This window comes from Erythrolamprus reginae, chromosome 3, assembly GCF_031021105.1.
Source record: "Erythrolamprus reginae isolate rEryReg1 chromosome 3, rEryReg1.hap1, whole genome shotgun sequence".
NCBI classification, from domain to species: domain Eukaryota; kingdom Metazoa; phylum Chordata; class Lepidosauria; order Squamata; family Dipsadidae; genus Erythrolamprus; species Erythrolamprus reginae.
Genome location: NC_091952.1, coordinates 250,789,147 through 250,807,707, shown reverse-complemented (window position 1 = coordinate 250,807,707; position 18,561 = coordinate 250,789,147). Strand labels below are relative to the sequence as shown.

The window sequence follows — 18,561 nt, the reverse complement described above, 5'->3', positions numbered from 1 at the left end:
AGTGGCAGGCAGAGGGGAATCCCATGCCCCCACTCCTCCAGCCTCCCCACAATGGGATTCTAGGGGTGGGACTTTGACGTCATGGAGATGTCACTTCCTGGCTTTCGGTGCAGAGGCTGGGGGAATGAGGGTGGGGGATTCCTCTCTACCTGCCACCACGCCCCTCCCCTTTGATGTCGGAAGGAGGATGGGCACGCGGTGTATGTGTGGAGCTTTTCTCCGTTGGGAAAGTAAGACGGTGGCAAGTTTCTTGGTGCATTAAAGTCGCCGCCAAGGTAGTACCCACCGAGAAACTTGCCACCTGCTTACTTCCAACGTCAAAAGGGGGGTTGGCAGGCAGAGGGGAATCCCCACCCCCACTCCTCCAGCCTCCCCACGATGGGATTTTGGGGGCGGGGCTCTGACATCACGGAGATGTCACTTCTTGGCCAGCCAAGGCAACTGAATGCCGAACCCGACCCCGAACTTTGCCCGAAGTTTTAAAAAATTTTGGGTTCGGGTTCAGCATGCCAAACACTGCAAAATCCGCACGGACCTGAATTGTGCAAATTCGGTTCGCCCAACACTACACATTAATATTTTTTGCTGCCTGGTATTATTGATCATAATCATGACTTGCTATAATTGCTTCCTCTCAAAAGGGTATTTCCATGGCAATGATTTCATTCCTGAGGGCGAACGTTTTGTATATCAATATGAAAACATGTAAGTATAATATAATACATAGAAGGTTGATGGCAGAAAAAGACCTCACGGTCAATCTAGTCTGCCCTTATACTATTTCCTGTATTTTATCTTAGGATGGATCTATGTTTATCCCAGGCATGTTTACATTCAGTTACTTTGGATTTACCGACCACGTCTGCTGGAAGTTTGTTCCAAGCATCTACTACTCTTTCAGTAAAATAATATTTTCTCACATTACTTCTAATCTTTCCCCCAACTAACCTCAGATTGTGCCCCCTTGTTCTTGTGTTCACTTTCCTATTGAAAACACTTCCCTGCTGTACCTAATATTGAGTGTTGAGTACCTACATAGCTTTTAACTGGGGCATTTGTTGTTGTATCCAACACTTCATGACCCCATGAACAATAGCACGCCAGGCCCCCTCTGTCCTCCAATGTCCCCCAAAGTTTGCCCAAATTCATAGTCATGGTATGGGTGACCTTATTCATCTCATCCCATCAGTCCTCGGAGAACGGTGTCACATAAATCCAATTAATAAATAAATTAAACAATCCAATTAATAAATAAATTTTGACTTCAATCTTTCCCAACTTCAGAGTCTTTTCCAATGAGAACAATGAAAATAATTAGCAGACATTACAAATAAATGAGGTTTGAGTGACACCATTTGTGCAGTTTCATTTAATCAGGAAGCCTAAGTCAGAACAATAATTTCCATTAGATGGTGAAAAAAATGCTTATGTGTTAATATGTGTAAGTGAAAAATGTGTGTGTGTGTGCATGCACACACATACATGTGACTTTTGTGTATGAGAACTTGATTATTTTTTTCTTTTTTTAAAGCATGATGTATCCCCAAAGTATGAAACTCATTCTGAACACCACTCTGAATATTTCTGAAACATCAGGAATACCTTCTACAGATGATCAACAGTTTGAAAAATTAAGACGGAACCTTATCAATGGGTTCATTGCCCTTGTTTGCATTTTAGGCCTGGTGGGTAATGGAAGGACAATTTACCTCCTGGCCTTTTCCATTAAGAGGAATCCTTTCACCACTTTCATCCTGAACCTCTCCATCGCTGATTCTGGGGTCCTCACATCGCTCATTGTTGCAGTTATACTTGTGGCGGTGTCAACTCTGCGTGAAAATACTGATATTGTCAAAACTTTTTTCTTATTATTTTTCGAGCTCTTTTTCTTCACCTATTCTGTCAGCCAGTTTCTGTTGATGGCCATCAGCCTGGACAGGTGTGTGGCTGTCCTTTTCCCACTCTGGCATCGCTGCCATCGTCCTTCAAATGTGTCCACCTTGGTTTGTAGCTTCATCTGGATCTTCTCCTTCCTGCTCTCTGCACTGCACTACATTCTGCATCAAACCAAGAGCTTTGGAAGTTCACCTTTCCTTTACCTGCTTATTGTGAATGGTTTACTTTGCACGCCTCTCATGGTTGTGTCTACTGTGACCCTCTGGATTCAAGTGAGGTCTAAATCTCAACGCAATCAAAGGAAACTTCTCACCACCATCTTGCTGGCCCTCCTCTTCTTCTTCCTTTTTTCTTTCCCCATGTATGTCTTGTATGTCGTGTATGGTTTTGGTTTCCGTCATCCTGTCTTTTTGACAATTGGGATAGGATGTGCCACTCTCAACAGCAGCATCAACCCACTCCTTTATTTCTTAGTGGGGATGAAGAAGAGAGGAAAGAATCAGCCCAAAGCATCTTTGAAGGTAGCTCTGCAAAGAGTCTTCAAGGATGAGCAGGAAAGCTCCGAAAGGGAGCAAACTACAGAAGAAAACATATTGTGAAGTGTCATTATCATTGCGTAATCATTTTTGTGATGTATTACTATCTCTATACATTCATTTTTGAAAAACATAAATAATATGTGTGTTCAATTTAAAAATGAACCACATTTATTGAACAAAGTAGTTAATGCCAAACGATATGTGTGTATGTCTTGCTTTTTAAATAAGGGATTTTTAGATATTTTTAAAAATTAGTTTTGTTGCATATTGTTTTTTATTATTGCTGTGAGCCATCCCAAGTCTACGGAGAGAGGTGGCATACAAATCTAATTAATACTAATAATAATAATAATAATAATAATAATAATAATAATAATAATAATAGTAATATAAAACAGAAATATTGCTGTCTTCATAATTTCCAAAGTGAGTATATCTGTACAAAATATGGCTGACTTCATTTTTTTTTTAATTTCAAAATATAAAATTTGTTTTATTCGACTTCTATGCCATCCAATCCTGAATGACTCAGGATGGCTAATTATATTAATTATAATAATAATAATTTAATAATAATTTATTAGATTTGTATGCCGCCCCTCTCCGATCTATAGTATATAGATTGTATGTCAGATTTCACATACATTCTTTTTAAGTATCAGAACATGAAATTATATGTCTGACTTCACATTCTTTTTTTATATCAGAAAACTACTGTTAGAAATACATTGATACCGCGTCTTACAAACTCCTCGTCATACAAACTTTTCGAGATACAAACCCGGGGTTTAAGATTTTTTTGCCTCTTCTTCCAAACTATTTTTCCTTTATAAACCCAAGCCTCTGCCACTGGGATGCCCCACCTCCAGACTTCTGTTGCCAGCAAAGCGCTTGTTTTTGTGCTGCTGGGATTCCCCTGAGGCTCCCCTCTATGGGAAACACCACTTCTGGACTTCTGTGTTTTTGCAATGCTGCAGGGGAATCACAGCATCACAAAAACATGGAAGTCCTCGAAACCCCACCTCCGGACTTCCGTGTTTTTGTGATGCTGTGATTTTGCTGAGGCTCCCCTCGCTGGGAAACCCCACGTCCGGACTTCCATTGACAGCAAAGCACCCGTTTTTGCACTGCTGGGATTCCCCTGCTAGGATTCCCCTGCAGCATCACAAAAACACGTAAGTCTGGAGGTGGGGTTTCCCATGGAGGGGAGCCCAGCAATGCAAAAACGGGTCCTTTGGCTGCCAAAAGGGGTGAGTTTGCGGCTTACACACATTAATCGCTTTTCCATTGATTCCCATGGGAAACATTGTTTCGTCTTACAAATTTTTCACCTTACAAACCTTGTCCCGGAACCAATTAAGTTCGTAAGACGAGGTATCACTGTACTTCCTTCGAATGATATATTTTTAATGCAACTTTTATTGTTTTACATATGGCTCTTTCCTATAGATTTGCAAAGCTTTTGTCTCTAAAGCACTTGGAAGAATTACAGTATATATGGCTTCACTAAAATTTGCAAATTTGTCTATATAGTGAAAGAAAAGAGAAGGTAATAAATATGTACAGGATACATTTCCTGAATGAATTTTGATCCTCACATATTTCAGACATGTTTGGTTATTTTTAAGAAAAATTCATAAGGGATAATTTTCATTTGTTGCCTTTTTTTAAGTATTCTTTAAAGATATGTAGGTTCCATCACTATAAGCCTTTCTTTCCCACCATTCTTTTATGGAACTTTCAAACCCATTTATAGTTGGAATCCAAACTCACCCACTAAGTTCTAAGAACTTCATAAACTTTTCAATTATAAAGTTCATCTTGGTTTGTATTCTTTGTGATGGGTCATCAAAATTCTCTTCCCTTTGTACAAAAGTGCTGGAATACTTTCTTCTTCTTCAGATGGAATGAGAAGTGTTTAGAAGGAAATATAGAAACATTTTGACTTTGTGGGAACCAATTGGAACAAAAGTTGTATTTGTATTTTAAAAAATGTATACTACCCTGTTTCCCCGAAAATAAGTCACCCCTGAAAGTAAGACATAGGAGAGGTTTTGTAGAATTGCCTGATATAAGGCATCCCCAGAAAGTAAGACATAGGAGACGTTTCATTTCGCAGCATTCCCGAACAGAACATATATAACATATATTTGAAGAAAGTATAATTGTTGTACGTGGAAATAATGGTATGGTAGTAGTAAGAAATACTTGATAGGATTCAGTTTGTCTGATTATGCTGGTTTGTCATGACAACTATTGTACAGTATATAACAAATGTTCATTTCTTTTGTTCAGCAATAAATGTGAATTCTTCATTGAAAAAAAATAAGACATCTCCTGAAAATAAGACGTAGCACATCTTTGGGAGCAAAACTTAATATAAGACACTGTCTTATTTTCAGGGAAATAGGGTGTTGTGGTTAGCTCTGGCCAAGCTCCTGTCCCAAGGGCTGTGGATGTGGGGGAGACATCCACATGCTGCAGGCCTGTTTTGCCCCTGGTGGAATCTGATGATGAAGGCTCCTCTGACCAAGAAGACATGAGTGACAGGGAGGAGGAGAGTGTGGCAGACAGCTCAGAAGGAGATCAATTATCTAGCTCCTCCTTGGATTCAGAACAAGAGTTAATGATACAGCCATGCATGCGGAGAGCGATGCATAGGCAACAACAACTGAGAGATTATTATCAAAGAAAATGAGGCCACCTGTGATTGGGTGGGGCTGTGGTCATTAGTGAGGCTGCTATAAAGAGCAGCCTGTAGGTTTGGCCATTGTGGAGGATTATCTGATCATTGTGTTTCATGACTGTGTTACTGACTTTGACTTTTTGTGCGCTGATTTTTCCCTTCTTTGAAACTAAACCAGAGCAAACTAAACCACTTTGTGAAAGAAGGACTTTGAATTTCCTCACACCTGCAAGCTAAGTATCACAGGACTGATAAGGGACTTGTATAAATTACCAGTTTGTTTGGAGACTAGTGCTCTTTGCTATACCAAAAGAGGGCTTAGTTTAAGTGACTTTTCATTATAAAGAACATTGTTTTGAATTTTCAAACGTGTGTGTGTCTGAAATTTGTACCTGTGAATTTTTGGGAGGATTCTACCAGAGAGCCCGACAGAACATAGGGTAGCGGCAACATTTGGAAACACGATAAAATGGACAAGATGCTGGACACTTGCATTGATGACACTTGGATTTGTTTGGGTAATTAAGAGGTTGCTGTCACATTTAACAATTGCTGCCATAAGGAATTAATGGGCTTTGATTCCAGGAATTTGACTTCAAGATTAGATTGCTTCTCTATCAGATATGTTTTGGTTGTCAAGATATTATTGTGGTTTCAAGTTCTTCCTTGGAAACTGTGTGTTATAATATATAATGCTGCAAAATTCAGAAAAAAATATTATGCAAGTTCTCTTTTATTTTTACTGAGAAGCTTGGCCAAGCTCCACCCTCCTTCCCAACTGCAGTTACATCAAATGCAGGCTAAGAGAATTCAGTGAAAAAGGAAAAGGAACATCCTGCTTAGATTCTGAAAGAGACCAGCCAGGAGATTCATCATCAGGTATGTAAAGTTTCTTTTGTGGTAATAGCTATCTGCAAAATACTCATTTTTGAGTTTAACATAAGACTTGGGGACGATTTGTATGAGATCAGCTAATTCCACAGGATCCTCTGCCCAATATTCAAATTCAACTTTTTTCTCTGGAAAGTGTTACAGCAATCTTCCCATCTCTGACTTGTTGGCTGGTGTGTGTTTGGCTTTGGTTGAGTGTCTTTTATCTGAGATTTTTTTTTCATGGAAGAAAAACAAAGCAGAATTGCTCAACATCTGGGCGCAAAACCCCAAGAAAATCCTAGAAGCATTTAAGAATTGATGATCTGGTCTTTGAACTGCAAAGCAGTAAGGGCAACGTGTTTATTTACTATAAGTATTCAGTTCAACTCCTTGGCAGACTCATGAACAGTTATTTATTTATTTATTTATTGATTTTGTGCATTACACAATGAGGGTTTTAGTGGGTATACACATAGTAAAATACATAATGAAGGTTATAGAGGATATACTCATAGTAAATATATATCTAAGAAAGAATAGAATAGAAGATATAGGAATAGGTATAGGAGATGTAGGAGAAGGAGGGAGGTTATGATCCTGCTATATAGAGTGCTGGTCAGACCACATTTGGAATACTGTGTTCAGTTCTGGAGACCTCACCTACAAAAAGGTATTGACAAAATTGAGCGGGTCCAAAGATGGGCTACAAGAATGGTGGAAGGTCTTAAGCATAAAATGTATCAGGAAAGACTTAATGAACTCAATCTGTATAGTCTGGAGGACAGAAGGGGGGACATGATTGAAACATTTAAATATGTTAAAGGGTTAAATAAGGTCCAGGAGGGAAGTGTTTTTAATAGGAAAGTGAACACAAGAACAAGGGACACAATTTGAACTTAGTTGGGGGAAAGATCAAAAGCAACGTGAGAAAATATTATTTTACTGAAAGAGTAGTAGATCCTTGGAACAAATTTCCAGCAGACGTGTTTGGTAAATCCACAGTAACTGAATTTAAACATGCCTGGGATAAACATATATACATCCTAAGATAAAATACAGAAAATAGTATAAAGGCAGACTAGATGGACCATGAGGTCTTTTTCTGTCGTCAGTCTTCTATGTTTCTAATAGGACAGGGGACGGAAGGCACTCTAGTGCACTTATGCACACCCCTTACTGACCTCTTAGGAATCTGGAGAGGTCAACCATGGATAATCTAAGAGTAAAGTGTTGGGGGTTTGGGGATGACACTATGGAGTCTGGTAATGAGTTCCACGCTTCAACAACTCGGTTACTGAAGTCGTATTTTTTACAGTCAAGTTTGAAGCTTAAATCTGTTGTGTGCTCTTGTGTTGTTTTGGTTGAAGCTGAAGTTGTTCTAGAGGCCGAAGTTATAAGTGATCAAAGAATGTAATGTCTACAGGAATGATCCTGTAAAGTGAAAAATAACAATGCAATCTTTCCTTTTCAAGTTGACTCTTTTCAAAGTTCTTTTCACATCAGATCCCTGCGGAATTGTAGTAGGTGCTATTCATTTGAAATAGGTAGTCCTCCACTTACAACCATAATTGAGCTGGGAAATACAGACATGGTGTTCATTAAGTAGGTCATACATAAAGTTGCCCAATTTTACTACCTGTTTTGTGACAATTGTTAAACAAATGCTGTGGTCAACAGAATTTTGACAAGGGGTCAAAAGCAATGTTCCCTTTAATTTTTTTCCGGTGTGGGCGGAAAAGTATAATGTCTGAGCGGCACATGTTCATGCCTAGGCATGGATCAGTTAAAAACTCGGTCATTAAGCGAATCTGGCTTCTCTCCCCCACCCCCTTTGTCTTTGCTTCTGAGATGGTTGCAAAAGTCACAAGACCTCAAGACACAGCAGCGGTCATAAATATGAAACGGCGGCCAAGTTTTGATCATGCAATCGTGGGGCTGCTGCAAAGGTCATAAGTGTGAAAAGGGGGCATAAGTCACTTTTTTCAGGGCTGTTCCGACTTTGAATGGTCAGTAAATGAACTGTTGTAAGTCGAGGACAACCTGCCTTCCCCCCTAGATGCTTTTTTGTGGAGCTTCATAATGGACTCCTGATCTGCTTCTAAAAGAGTGCACTGGTCAGACAGATAATCTTCAACTTCTGTTCTGACCCCAATGGAGGCCAACGTTTCTATCTCCTGGCTTCACTTTACCACCTTTCTTGCCACAGTCGTTATGTGAATCCCTGCAGTTGCTTGTCAGAAGATCCCAAAAGATGTTCATATAACCCTGGGACATTGCCACCATCATAACTACGTTATCAAGTGTCCAAAGTTTGATCCAATGACCCCTTTATTTTTCTAACAAAGTCCTTCCCTCCTAGAAGGAAGAATAAAAAGAATAAAAAGGATAAGGGGATTAAAAGGGGATACGAAAAAAGAAAAAAGAAAAGGGTTTGGTTCAAAGTTCTGCTCAGGTTAAAGAAATTGGAGTTTGAGAAGGGTTGATTAAGCTTGGAGTATTGTTTTGTTTGCTCTTTTTAAAACTTAAATTAATTTTTCTATTTAGATATATGAATTTAGGAATTGCTGATCTGTTTTAATAAAGTTAGAAGTATTGATTATAATAAGATACGTAGTAGGTGATACTGATTTGGATTAATGCATAAATGGAATTGAATTTAGAATTGTTGGGGAGATTAATGATGTTAATTGGTTGAAAATAGAAAATATTTAGAATTTTTTTCCTTTTTTTTCTTTTCACAAATTGACTGAAATTTAAGATTAATAATTACCGGTAAGTAAGAAATTTAGAGAAGTATTAATTGGCTAAATGTTAGATGGGCTGAAATAATTTTTAAACTTTGGATTAGGTAAATGCACTATTTAGAAGGGGGGAGGAGAGAAGTCTGAAATTTGCATATGTTTATGTTTTGTTTTTAATTTTCTTTTGTTAACATCTGATTCGCTATACAAGGTTTTCTTAGTTTATAGAAAAAAATGTATAAAGAAAGAAGGAAGCACTTTGGCATAATGGTGAATAAGTTAGAAATATACTGTAATTGGTATACTTTTTGAAGGAACATTAAGGAGGAAATTTTATTAAAAGTATGTAACTGGATGACAAAATTAGAAAAAAAAACTTTTGCAACTTTTTTGATGATTGAAATTAGTTGCGAACAAAATACCACATTTTATTCATGGAAAATTAGATGGTACATTGTATTGTTTGAATGTATGTTGAGAGAAAAATGAAAAAATACACACACACACCCAAAAAGTTCTTCCTTCCTCTGTCCTTCCATTCATTTCATTCTTCCTCCTCCCTTCCTTCTTTGTTCCCTCTATTTCTCCTTCCTTTCTTCTTCCTTCCTTCCTTCCTTCCTTGTTCCCTAATTTCTCCTTCCTTCCTTCCCTCCTTCCCCCTCTCCACTTCTCTCTTCCCTCTCTCTCTTTTTTTCCTTCTCTCCTCTTCTCTCTCATTTGTTTCTTTTTCCTCTCCCTCGTTCTTTCCCTCCATCATTTTCTCATTTTTCTCTTTCTCTCTCTCTCACATTTCCTCCCCCTCTCACTACCCCCTGCTCTTCCCCTCTGTCTCTCTGCCTCCATCTCTGTCTGAGCCACTAGGGAGGGAAGGGTGGTGGTGGTTTTCTCTGAAATTCCTTACCAAAAAAGCAGTGCAGTTTATAAAATATAGTTAACTGGGAACAAAAAAAAAAAAAAGAGGGGGGGAAAAGGGGTCAGGGAGAGAAAGAAACATGTTTTCTCTTCCTTTTTTTCCTTCAGTCTTTTAATCCCAGCCTTTAAAAGAGAACAAGATTCAACTCCCTTAAGAACAATGATTCTTGACTGTTAAAAACAGAAAAGGACAGGAAGGAAGGAGGCAAGAATGTAGATCCCCATTTCCAAAAACGATCCGCTTGCCTACAGAAAATAAATAGACAGCATTGAAAGGAGCATGCAGCATTAGAGGAGGTCCCTTGCCATGGGGTGGAGGAGAGAATGATCTGATGGAGTTTGGGTTGTTTGTTTGTTTGTCTTAATTTTAAAAACAAGGAGAAACCAGGAATGTGGTGGTGGTGGTGGTATCAAAAGACCCAATGGAGGTCGGAGGCAAGCAGGCTGGAAGTTTCCCTAAAAGGGTTTGGCCAAGAGGAAGAAGAAGGATCGCCGAAGTTTCCTCGGCTACCTTCTCTCTTTTTTCCCCACCCCCCAAGAAAAGAAGCCAACGTTTTATCCTTATCATGTGACCTGACCAAGGATTTTCCAAGAACTCAAAACAATACCCTTATCAATGGACTCAAAACAAGCAGGTCAAACAATTCACCCACATCCTAGAAGTGAGCAGCTATAAAAAAGTGAAATGAAAGAAACATTTCACTTAGAATTTTGAAAGCACATTTTGAGCATTGTCCTAAAGGTGCCTTCATAGTTAAAATAACCACTCACAAAATAATCACTTACTCAAAGGCAGCAATGTAAAATGTTCCTCGCTACTTTCACAGCCTAAGTGAATATTCCAAAATGCTCCACTCCACAGAACTTAACCCTCTTAACCCTCCTTCCTGCAGACTACCAAACAAAATCAAGGTTTCTGGCAAAACATTAGGTTTCAAGTCTTATTAGTTTTATTTTATAGACCAGGGCTCCCCAAACTTGGCAGCTTTAAGAATTGTGAATTTCAACTCCCAGAATTCTCCAGCCAGCTATGAAGACCTCTGTTCTAAAAAATACTATAGCCATTCAGAAAGGAGGGGGAGGCAGAAACCCAGATTATATTATGATTATGATTATGATTATGATTACGATTACGATTACGATTACGATTACGGTGACGGTGACGATGATGATGATGATGATGATGATGATGATCATCATCATCATCATCATTCTTCTTCTTCTTCGTCTTCGTCTTCTTCTTCTTATTATTATTATTATTATTATTATGTCAGTACAACACAGCAAACGAGATCACTATGCTGGATTTCGTATTTCATCACCAGTCGGGCACTTCCCAAGCACCTAGGACTGCGAATTATGTTTGCTGATCCCAGTAAAGCAGCCTTTTGCAATTGACCAATGGAGATTTTGTCAATTTCAATGTTTTTCAAATGTCCGCTGAGATCCTTTGGTACTGCGCCCAGCGTGCCAAGTACCACTGGGACCACTTTCACGGCTAATAATATGCTATTATTATTATTATTATTATTATTATTATTATTATTATTATTATTATTATAGTTGAAAGGGACCTTACAGGTCATCAAGTCCAACCCCCTGCTCAAGCAGGAAACCCTACACCTCCCCATCCAAATGGCAGTCCAATCTCCTCTTGAAAATGTCCAAAGTTGGGGAGTTCACCACTTCCGCTGGCAGGCTGTTCCAGTGGTTGATCGCTCTCACCGTCAGGAAGTTCCTCCTTATCTCCAGGTTGAATCTCTCCTTGGTTAGCTTCCAACTGTTGTTCCTCCTCTGGCTCTCTGGTGCCCTGGAAAATAGTGTGACCCCCCTCTCCTCTGTGGCATCCTCTTAAGTACCTTAATGTCCCCCTTAGTCCTTCTTTTTACTAGACTATCCATGCCCAGTTCCATCAACCTTTCCTCGTATGGCCTGGTCTCTAGTCCCCTTATCATTTTAGTTGCTCTTTTCTGCACCCTTTCCAGAGTCTCTATATCTCTTTTGAAGTGTGGTGACCAGAACTGGATGCAATACTCCAGGTGCGGTCTGACCAGGGCCTTATAGAGTGGTATTATTACCTCTCTGGTCTTGGAGTGCATCCCCATGTTCATGCAGCTTACATAGAATTGATTCCAGATTTTCTCTCTTTATACTTTTCCTAGACACTTTTGTTAGTATCAGAATTGCTGGCTTTGGGGTTTATAAACGCTTTCAGGAAGAACGCAGAGGCTGCCCAAAGAGGACGCCCTGCATTTTCTTTCAGCATCTTTCAGTGCGAATTGGGGGCTCTGGGGTTGAGCTCCATTTTCACTACACCAATGCGTTCCCTGCCATCCAGGCAGCAGCCACCCCTGCCCTTAGTCCTTCTTTTCATCGGACTAGAAATATCCGATTCCAGGAACCGAATCATCTTTGTTGCTCTTCTCTGCACTCTTTCTTGAGTCTCCACATGTTTTTTTTTACATCATGGCAACCAAAACTGAAAGCAGTATTCCAAGTGTGGCCTTACCAAAGCATTATAAAGTGGTATTAACACTTCATCTGATCTTGATTCTATCCCTCTGTTTATGCAGCCTAGAACTCTGTTAGCCTTATTATAAATAGTGTTGGGCGAACTTTGCCGTGAAGTTCGGGTGAGTTCGCCAAACCCGAACCAGAACCCAAACTTTTGCCTGCAGCAAGCCGCTGCGGCATCCTTTTCTATAAAAATAAACAAGGAGGTGGGGAATTCCCCACCTCCTTTTGCTTTCTTTTATTTTTACAGAAAAGGATGCTGCAGCGGTGCTACAAGCAAAAGGAGTTGGGAAATCCCATGAAGGGATCCCGGAGGGGGGGCTTTTTGGCCCGGCCAGGAAGTAATCACCATGACGTCAAGCAAATGGAGAAGGGAAATCCCACGATGGGATTCCCCACTCTCCTCCCGGGGGGTGGCATTTTGCGGTGTTTGGCCGAACCCAAACCCGAACCCAAAATTTACCCAAACTTTTTAAAAGGTTCGGGTTCGGCATGCTGAACACTGCAAAGTTCGGCAAGAGCCCGAATTTTGCAGGTTCGGTTCGCCCAACACTAATTATAAAGCAAAATCAAAGATTTGATTGTTTGAAAGGAACGCTCTTTATTTACTGTATATCCCTAAGGATTACATAAGGATTACATAAGGATTGCAAATACAATGCATATCATGACTATTGTGATGTTTTTGCAGTTGTCTTAACATTATTTATTTATTTATTTATTTATTTATTTATTTATCTATCCATCTATCCATCCATCCATCCATCTATTTATTTATTTATTTATTTATTTATTTATTATTTGTTTGTTTGTTTGTTTGTTTATTTATTTATTTATTTGTTTATTTATTTATTTATTGTTAGAGTTGAAAGGGACCATGAAGGCCATCAAGTTCAACCCCCTGCCCAAGCAGGAACCCTATAGTACACCAGTCCAAGTGGCAGTTCAATCTTCTCTTAAAAATGTCCAGAGTGTTGGAGTTCACAACATCCGCTGGTAGGTTGTTCCATTGGTTGATCGCTCTAACCATCAGGAAGTTCCTCCTTATCTCCATGTTGAATCTCTCCTTGGTCAGTTTCCAGCTGTTGTTCTTCAGGGCACCAGAGGGCCGGACGAGGAACAATGGCTGGAAGCTGACCAAGGAGAGATTCAACATGGAGATAAAGAGGAACTTCCTGACGGTCAGAGCGATCAACCAATGGAACAACCTACCAGCGGATGTTGTGAACTCCAACTCTCTGGACATTTTTAAGAGAAGATTGAACTGCCACTTGAACTCTAACAATAAATAAATAAATAAATAAATAATGTTGAGACAACTGCAAAAACATCACAATAATCATGATATGCATTGTATTTGCAATCCTTATGTAATCCTTATGTAATAATTAGGGATATACAGTAAATAAAGAGCGTTCCTTTCAAACAATCAAATCTTTGATTTTGCTTTATTTTGCACTAGGTTCAAGACACATTATTTAGTCTCATAAGGGCCCTTTGAGTAATATATTCATAAGCTTAATAGGGAGTCATGTTTTTCACTGGTGTAACTTGGAACCTTCAGATAGTTCTCAATTTACAGACACAATCTGTAATCTGATTGGCTGACAAAAGTATATTTACATAATGCACCTTTGCATAGATGTGGTTTGTAGCTTGTAGCTTGGCTTGAAGGTATTGTGGCTTAGTATGTTTTAGAGTGGTTTGTAGATTAGTGTGGTCTGTGGTGGCTGAAGAGAATTGTGAGTACTTACATAGCAACTACTAGTAACTAGTGTAGGTTTGCTAGGAAAGAAGTAAATATTTTTTGTAAGAAACTCTACATTACATGATTTCAATTATCTTCAAGATAAAGGTTCCTGATATCCTGGTCTGAGGCAGGCTGGTTAGCTGCTTTGCCTATCTGGGTGGGCTAGCTTCTGCAAAACGTTACTCCAACACATCCTATTAGACTTCTGGAAAGCTATTAAAATCTGGCTTTTTCCAGCAGGCCTAGGATTAGGAATGATTGAGTGTATGAATGATTTGGGGGGTTATTTATGTATTTTAATAATAATAATAATAATAATAATAATAATAATAATAATAATAATTTATTGGATTTGTATGCCACAGACTCGGGGCGGCTAACAACAATAATAAACACAAAATGTACAATTCAATAATAAAAAACAACTAAAAACCCCTATTATAAAACCAAACATACACACAAACATACCATGCATAACTTGTAATGGCCTAGGGGGAAGAGCTATCTCAACTCCCCCATGCCTGGCAGTGTAAATGAGTCTTGAGCAGTTTACGAGAGACAGGGAGGGTGGGGGCAGTTCTAATCTCCGGGGGGAGTTGGTTCCAGAGGGCCGGGACCGCCACAGAGAAGGCTCTTCCCCTGGGGCCCACCAAATGACATTGTTTAGTCGATGGGACCCGGAGAAGGCCAACCCTGTGGGACCTTATCAGTCACTGGGATTCGTGCGGTAGCAGGCGGTTCCGGAGGTAATCTGGTCCATTGCCATGTAGGGCTTTAAAGGTCATAACCAACACTTTGAATTGTGACCGGAAACTGATTGGCAGCCAATGCAAGCCACAGAGTGTTGAAGAAACGTGGGCGAATCTTGGAAGCCCCATGATGGCTCTCGCGGCTGCGTTCTGCACGATCTGAAGTTTCCGAACACTTTTCAGAGGTAACCCCATGTAGAGAGTGTTGCAATAATCGAACCTCGAGGTGATGAGGGCATGAGTGACTGTGAGCAATGACTCCCTGTCCAAATAGGGCCGCAACTGGTGCACCAGGCGAACCTGGGCAAACGCCCTCCTCACCACAGCCGAAAGATGATGTTCCAATGTCAGCTGTGGATCGAGGAGGACGCCCAAGTTGCGAACCCTCTCTGAGGGGGTCAGTAGTTTCCCCCCCCCCCCCCAGAGTAATGGACGGACAGATGGAATTGTCCTTGGGAGGCAAGACCCACAGCCACTCCATCTTGTCTGGGTTTTAATCCTAATTGCTATTTTTACTGTTTTTGTATGGGCTCCGACTAGCCAAGATTAAGCCCAGATTAAGCTCAGACTAGACCAGTGATAGTCCAGACTGAAGGTCCTGTGCTTGAGTGTTGGGGAATTGGGGAAAGACTGAGAAGAAAACCAGGCTGGCAGAAACCAGGATTGTTGGCCAGAGCTGGTAGCAGTGAAGACAGAAGGAAGAAGTTTTGGCAAGAAGCCCAGCTTCTGAAACAAACTGGGTGTACTACAAAGACATTATTTAAAATGAACTGTTTATTTGTAGAAAGGGGCTGTTAGAGTTTGCTGCATGGTTTTCTCAACAGTCAGTATGCTATTTGCAAATCTAAATGAAGGTAATTACCATTCTTGGAATGTGAAAAGGCAGAGTCTGTTAGTAAGGGAAGGCCTCTGGGACATTATAGTTACACCACTAGATGATGATGATTTAATTCAGTGGAGGCTGGACTGTATCACTTTATTTATTTACTTATTTATTTATTAATCAGATTTGTATGCCGCCCCTCTCCGCAGACTCGGGGCAGCTCACAGCAATAATAATACAATGTAAACAAATCTAATATTTAAATTAATTTAAAACCCCAATTTAGAAACCAATCATACATACTAGCATACCATGCATAAATTTTATAAGCCTAGGGGGAGGGAAAGTGTCAATTCCCCCATGCCCGACAACAGAGGTGGGTTTTAAGGAGCTTACGAAAGGCTAGGAGGATGGGGGCAACTCTGATATCTGGGGGGAGTTGGTTCCAAAGGGTCGGGCCGCCACAGAGAAGGCTCTTCCCCTGGGTCCCGCCAAGCAACATTGTTTAGTTGACGGGACCCGGAGAAGGCCAACTCTGTGGGACCTAACTGGTCGCTGGGATTCATGCGGCAGAAGGCGGTCCCGGAGATATTCTGGTCCGGTGCCATGAAGGGCTTTATAGGTCATAACCAACACTTTGAATTGTGACCAGAAACTGATCGGCAACCAATGCAGACTGTGGAGTGTTGGTGTAACATGGGCATATTTGGGAAAGCCCATGATTGCTCTTGCAGCTGCATTCTGCACGATCTGAAGTTTCCGAACACTTTTCAAAGGTAGCCCCATGTAGAGAGCGTTACAGTAGTCGAGCCTCGAGGTGATGAGGGCATGAGGGACTGTGAGCAGTGACTCCCGGTCCAAATAGGGCTGCAACTGGTGCACCAGGTGAACCTGGGCAAACGCCCCCCTCGCCACAGCTGAAAGATGTTTCTCTAATGTGAGCTGTGGAGGACACCCAAGTTGCAGACCCTCTCTGAGGGGGTTAGTGATTCCCCCCCCCACAGGGTAATGGACAGACAGATGGGATTGTCCTTGGGAGGCAAAACCCACAGCCACTCCGTCTTATCCAGGTTGAGTTTATGTGTGGAAGATTCCTAGTTGGCAGACATAAGGCCTGAAGATAAGGTAAGTCAGGTTTGAGAAAGATTTAAAGAGTTATTCCAAAGGGAGACAGCTGGTGCCAAGGTCATTTTGACAAAACAGTTGTTTAATTTAAAGCTGCAGCCGAAGGAATGTGTTCATGTTCATATGAACAAATTCAAGACTTTATTTGCTGACTTGGAGTTTCCAGGACTAACTTTATCTGAAAAACACAAAGTTTACATTTTATTGTCATCACTTGATAAAAGCTGGCAGCAATTTGTGCTCAGTATATAGAGTGTTCCTGATTCTGAAATAACTTTGGACTTTTTAACAGCAAAGTTAATTGATTGTGATAAACAACGGAAGTTTCAGGAAGGAGGTCATGATGGAGATGTTAGCAGAAATGAAAGGAATGTACATGGAGCTGTCATTAAATGTTATTATTGTGGTAAGAATGAACCCATTGCAACAATATCGCCAAAAAGGCTTCTGGAGTTGTTAACCTGATCCTACGTAGCTCCCGCTCCGGCAATCTCACACTACTCACCAGAGCCTACAAAACTTTTGCCAGACCTATCCTTGAATACAGCTCATCTGTCTGGAACCCATACCACATCTCGGACATCAACACCCTCGAAAACGTCCAAAGATACTTCACCAGAAGAGCCCTTCCCTCCTCCTCTCGAAACAGAATACCCTACGAAAACAGACTAACAATCCTGGATCTAGAAAGCTTAGAACTACGACACCTCAAACATGATTTAAGTATTGCCCACAAGATCATATGCTGCAACGCCCTGCCTGTCAATGACTACTTCAGCTTCAACTGCAACAACACAAGAGCACGCAACAGATTCAAACTTAATATTAATCGCTCCAAACTTGACTGTAAAAAATATGACTTTAGCAATCGAGTTGTCATGCATATGTTTTGGGAATGCCCGGTAGTGCAGAATTTATGGGAAAAAGTGCAAGAGGATATTAATAGGATGCTAAATATACGATGGATAATTACTAAGGAAATGGCAATATAGTGGTACCTCAAGATACGAACCCCTCATCTTACGAACAACCCGAGATATGAACCCGGGGTTCAGAAAATTGTTGCCTCTTCTTACGAACTTTTTTCGTCTTACGAACACCAAACCCGAACTTCCGGGTTTGGCGTTCGGGAGGCTGCTGGGAAGCCCCGCAGCCCAGCTGTCACCTTTTAAAACAGCCGGGGGGGCTTCACAGCAGCCTCCCGAAGCCGAACCCGGATGTTTGGGTTTGGCGTTTGGCTTCGGGAGGCTGCTGGGAAGCCCCCCGGCTGTTTTAAAAGGTGACAGCTGGGCGGCGGGGCTTCTCGGCGGCGGCGGCAGGTTTGTAAGATGGAAAACGTTCGGGTTCGGGAGGCCGCTTTGGGTTTTTGTCTGGGAGGGAGGGCAGGAGATCCGGCGCTGGGGGAGGGAGTCAGGAAGGTCCTCCTGCTCCCCCCCCAGCGAAAAACACAAAGACGGTCTGCCGCCGCATGACAAGCAGGGCGGAGCAGCCTGGAGCAAAGGGAGTCTGAAACCGCCGGCGGCTTCAGCTTCCCATTGCTCCGCAGGCAGCGGCAGACCGCCTTTGTATTTTTGGCTGGGGGGGAAAGCAGGAGGCGCAGGATCGGGCCGGTGGTGGGCGTGGGGCGAGGCAGCAGGTCTGCATCCTGGGCGGGCAGGCGGGTGGTGGGTGAGGAGGCATGGCCGAGCGGGCCCGGCTCAGGCTCCGGCTATACCTCCAGCAAGGACGGGGCGGGCAGCAGCTGGGCGCGGTGGCGAGGGTGCGTCCAACTTAGGGCTGGCGGCGCCCGACGCAGCGGGGAACATCAGCACAGGAGGCAGGAGAGGACCGGGCGAAGTGAGGAGAACCACGGCTGTCGCCGCCACGCCCAGCTTGGCTTCCCTGGCCGCCACAGGCAACGTGCACTGCGATCTTCCAGGCCGGCGAGGCTCAGCGACGGAAGGCAGCCGCCTG

The 18,561-nt window shown here is 41.6% G+C and overlaps 2 protein-coding genes across 4 annotated transcripts in view; both read left to right on the top strand.

Moving 5' to 3' along the window:
* The first annotated feature begins 1,535 nt into the window (after positions 1 to 1,535).
* LOC139165483 (proto-oncogene Mas-like) lies at positions 1,536 to 2,495 on the top strand. Its single transcript, XM_070748659.1, has one exon. The coding sequence runs from the start codon at positions 1,536 to 1,538 to the stop codon at positions 2,493 to 2,495; it is 960 nt and encodes a 319-aa protein (XP_070604760.1).
* Positions 2,496 to 5,918: 3,423 nt separating this feature from the next.
* LOC139166007 (proto-oncogene Mas-like) overlaps positions 5,919 to 18,561 on the top strand; it is a 34,222-nt gene continuing 21,579 nt past the window's right edge. Inside the window, exon 1 of one of the 3 annotated variants that reach the window (XM_070749265.1) lies at positions 5,919 to 6,000. The gene's annotated coding sequence lies outside the window, so the exon portion shown is untranslated. The remainder of the gene's footprint in view (positions 6,001 to 18,561) is intronic. The other 2 variants (XM_070749266.1, XM_070749267.1) reach the window with 2 other exon arrangements.

Coding starts and splice junctions, on each gene's coding strand:
- LOC139165483 (XM_070748659.1), top strand. CDS start 1,536: ATGTATCCCCAAAGTATGAAACTCATTCTGAACACCACTCTGAATATT.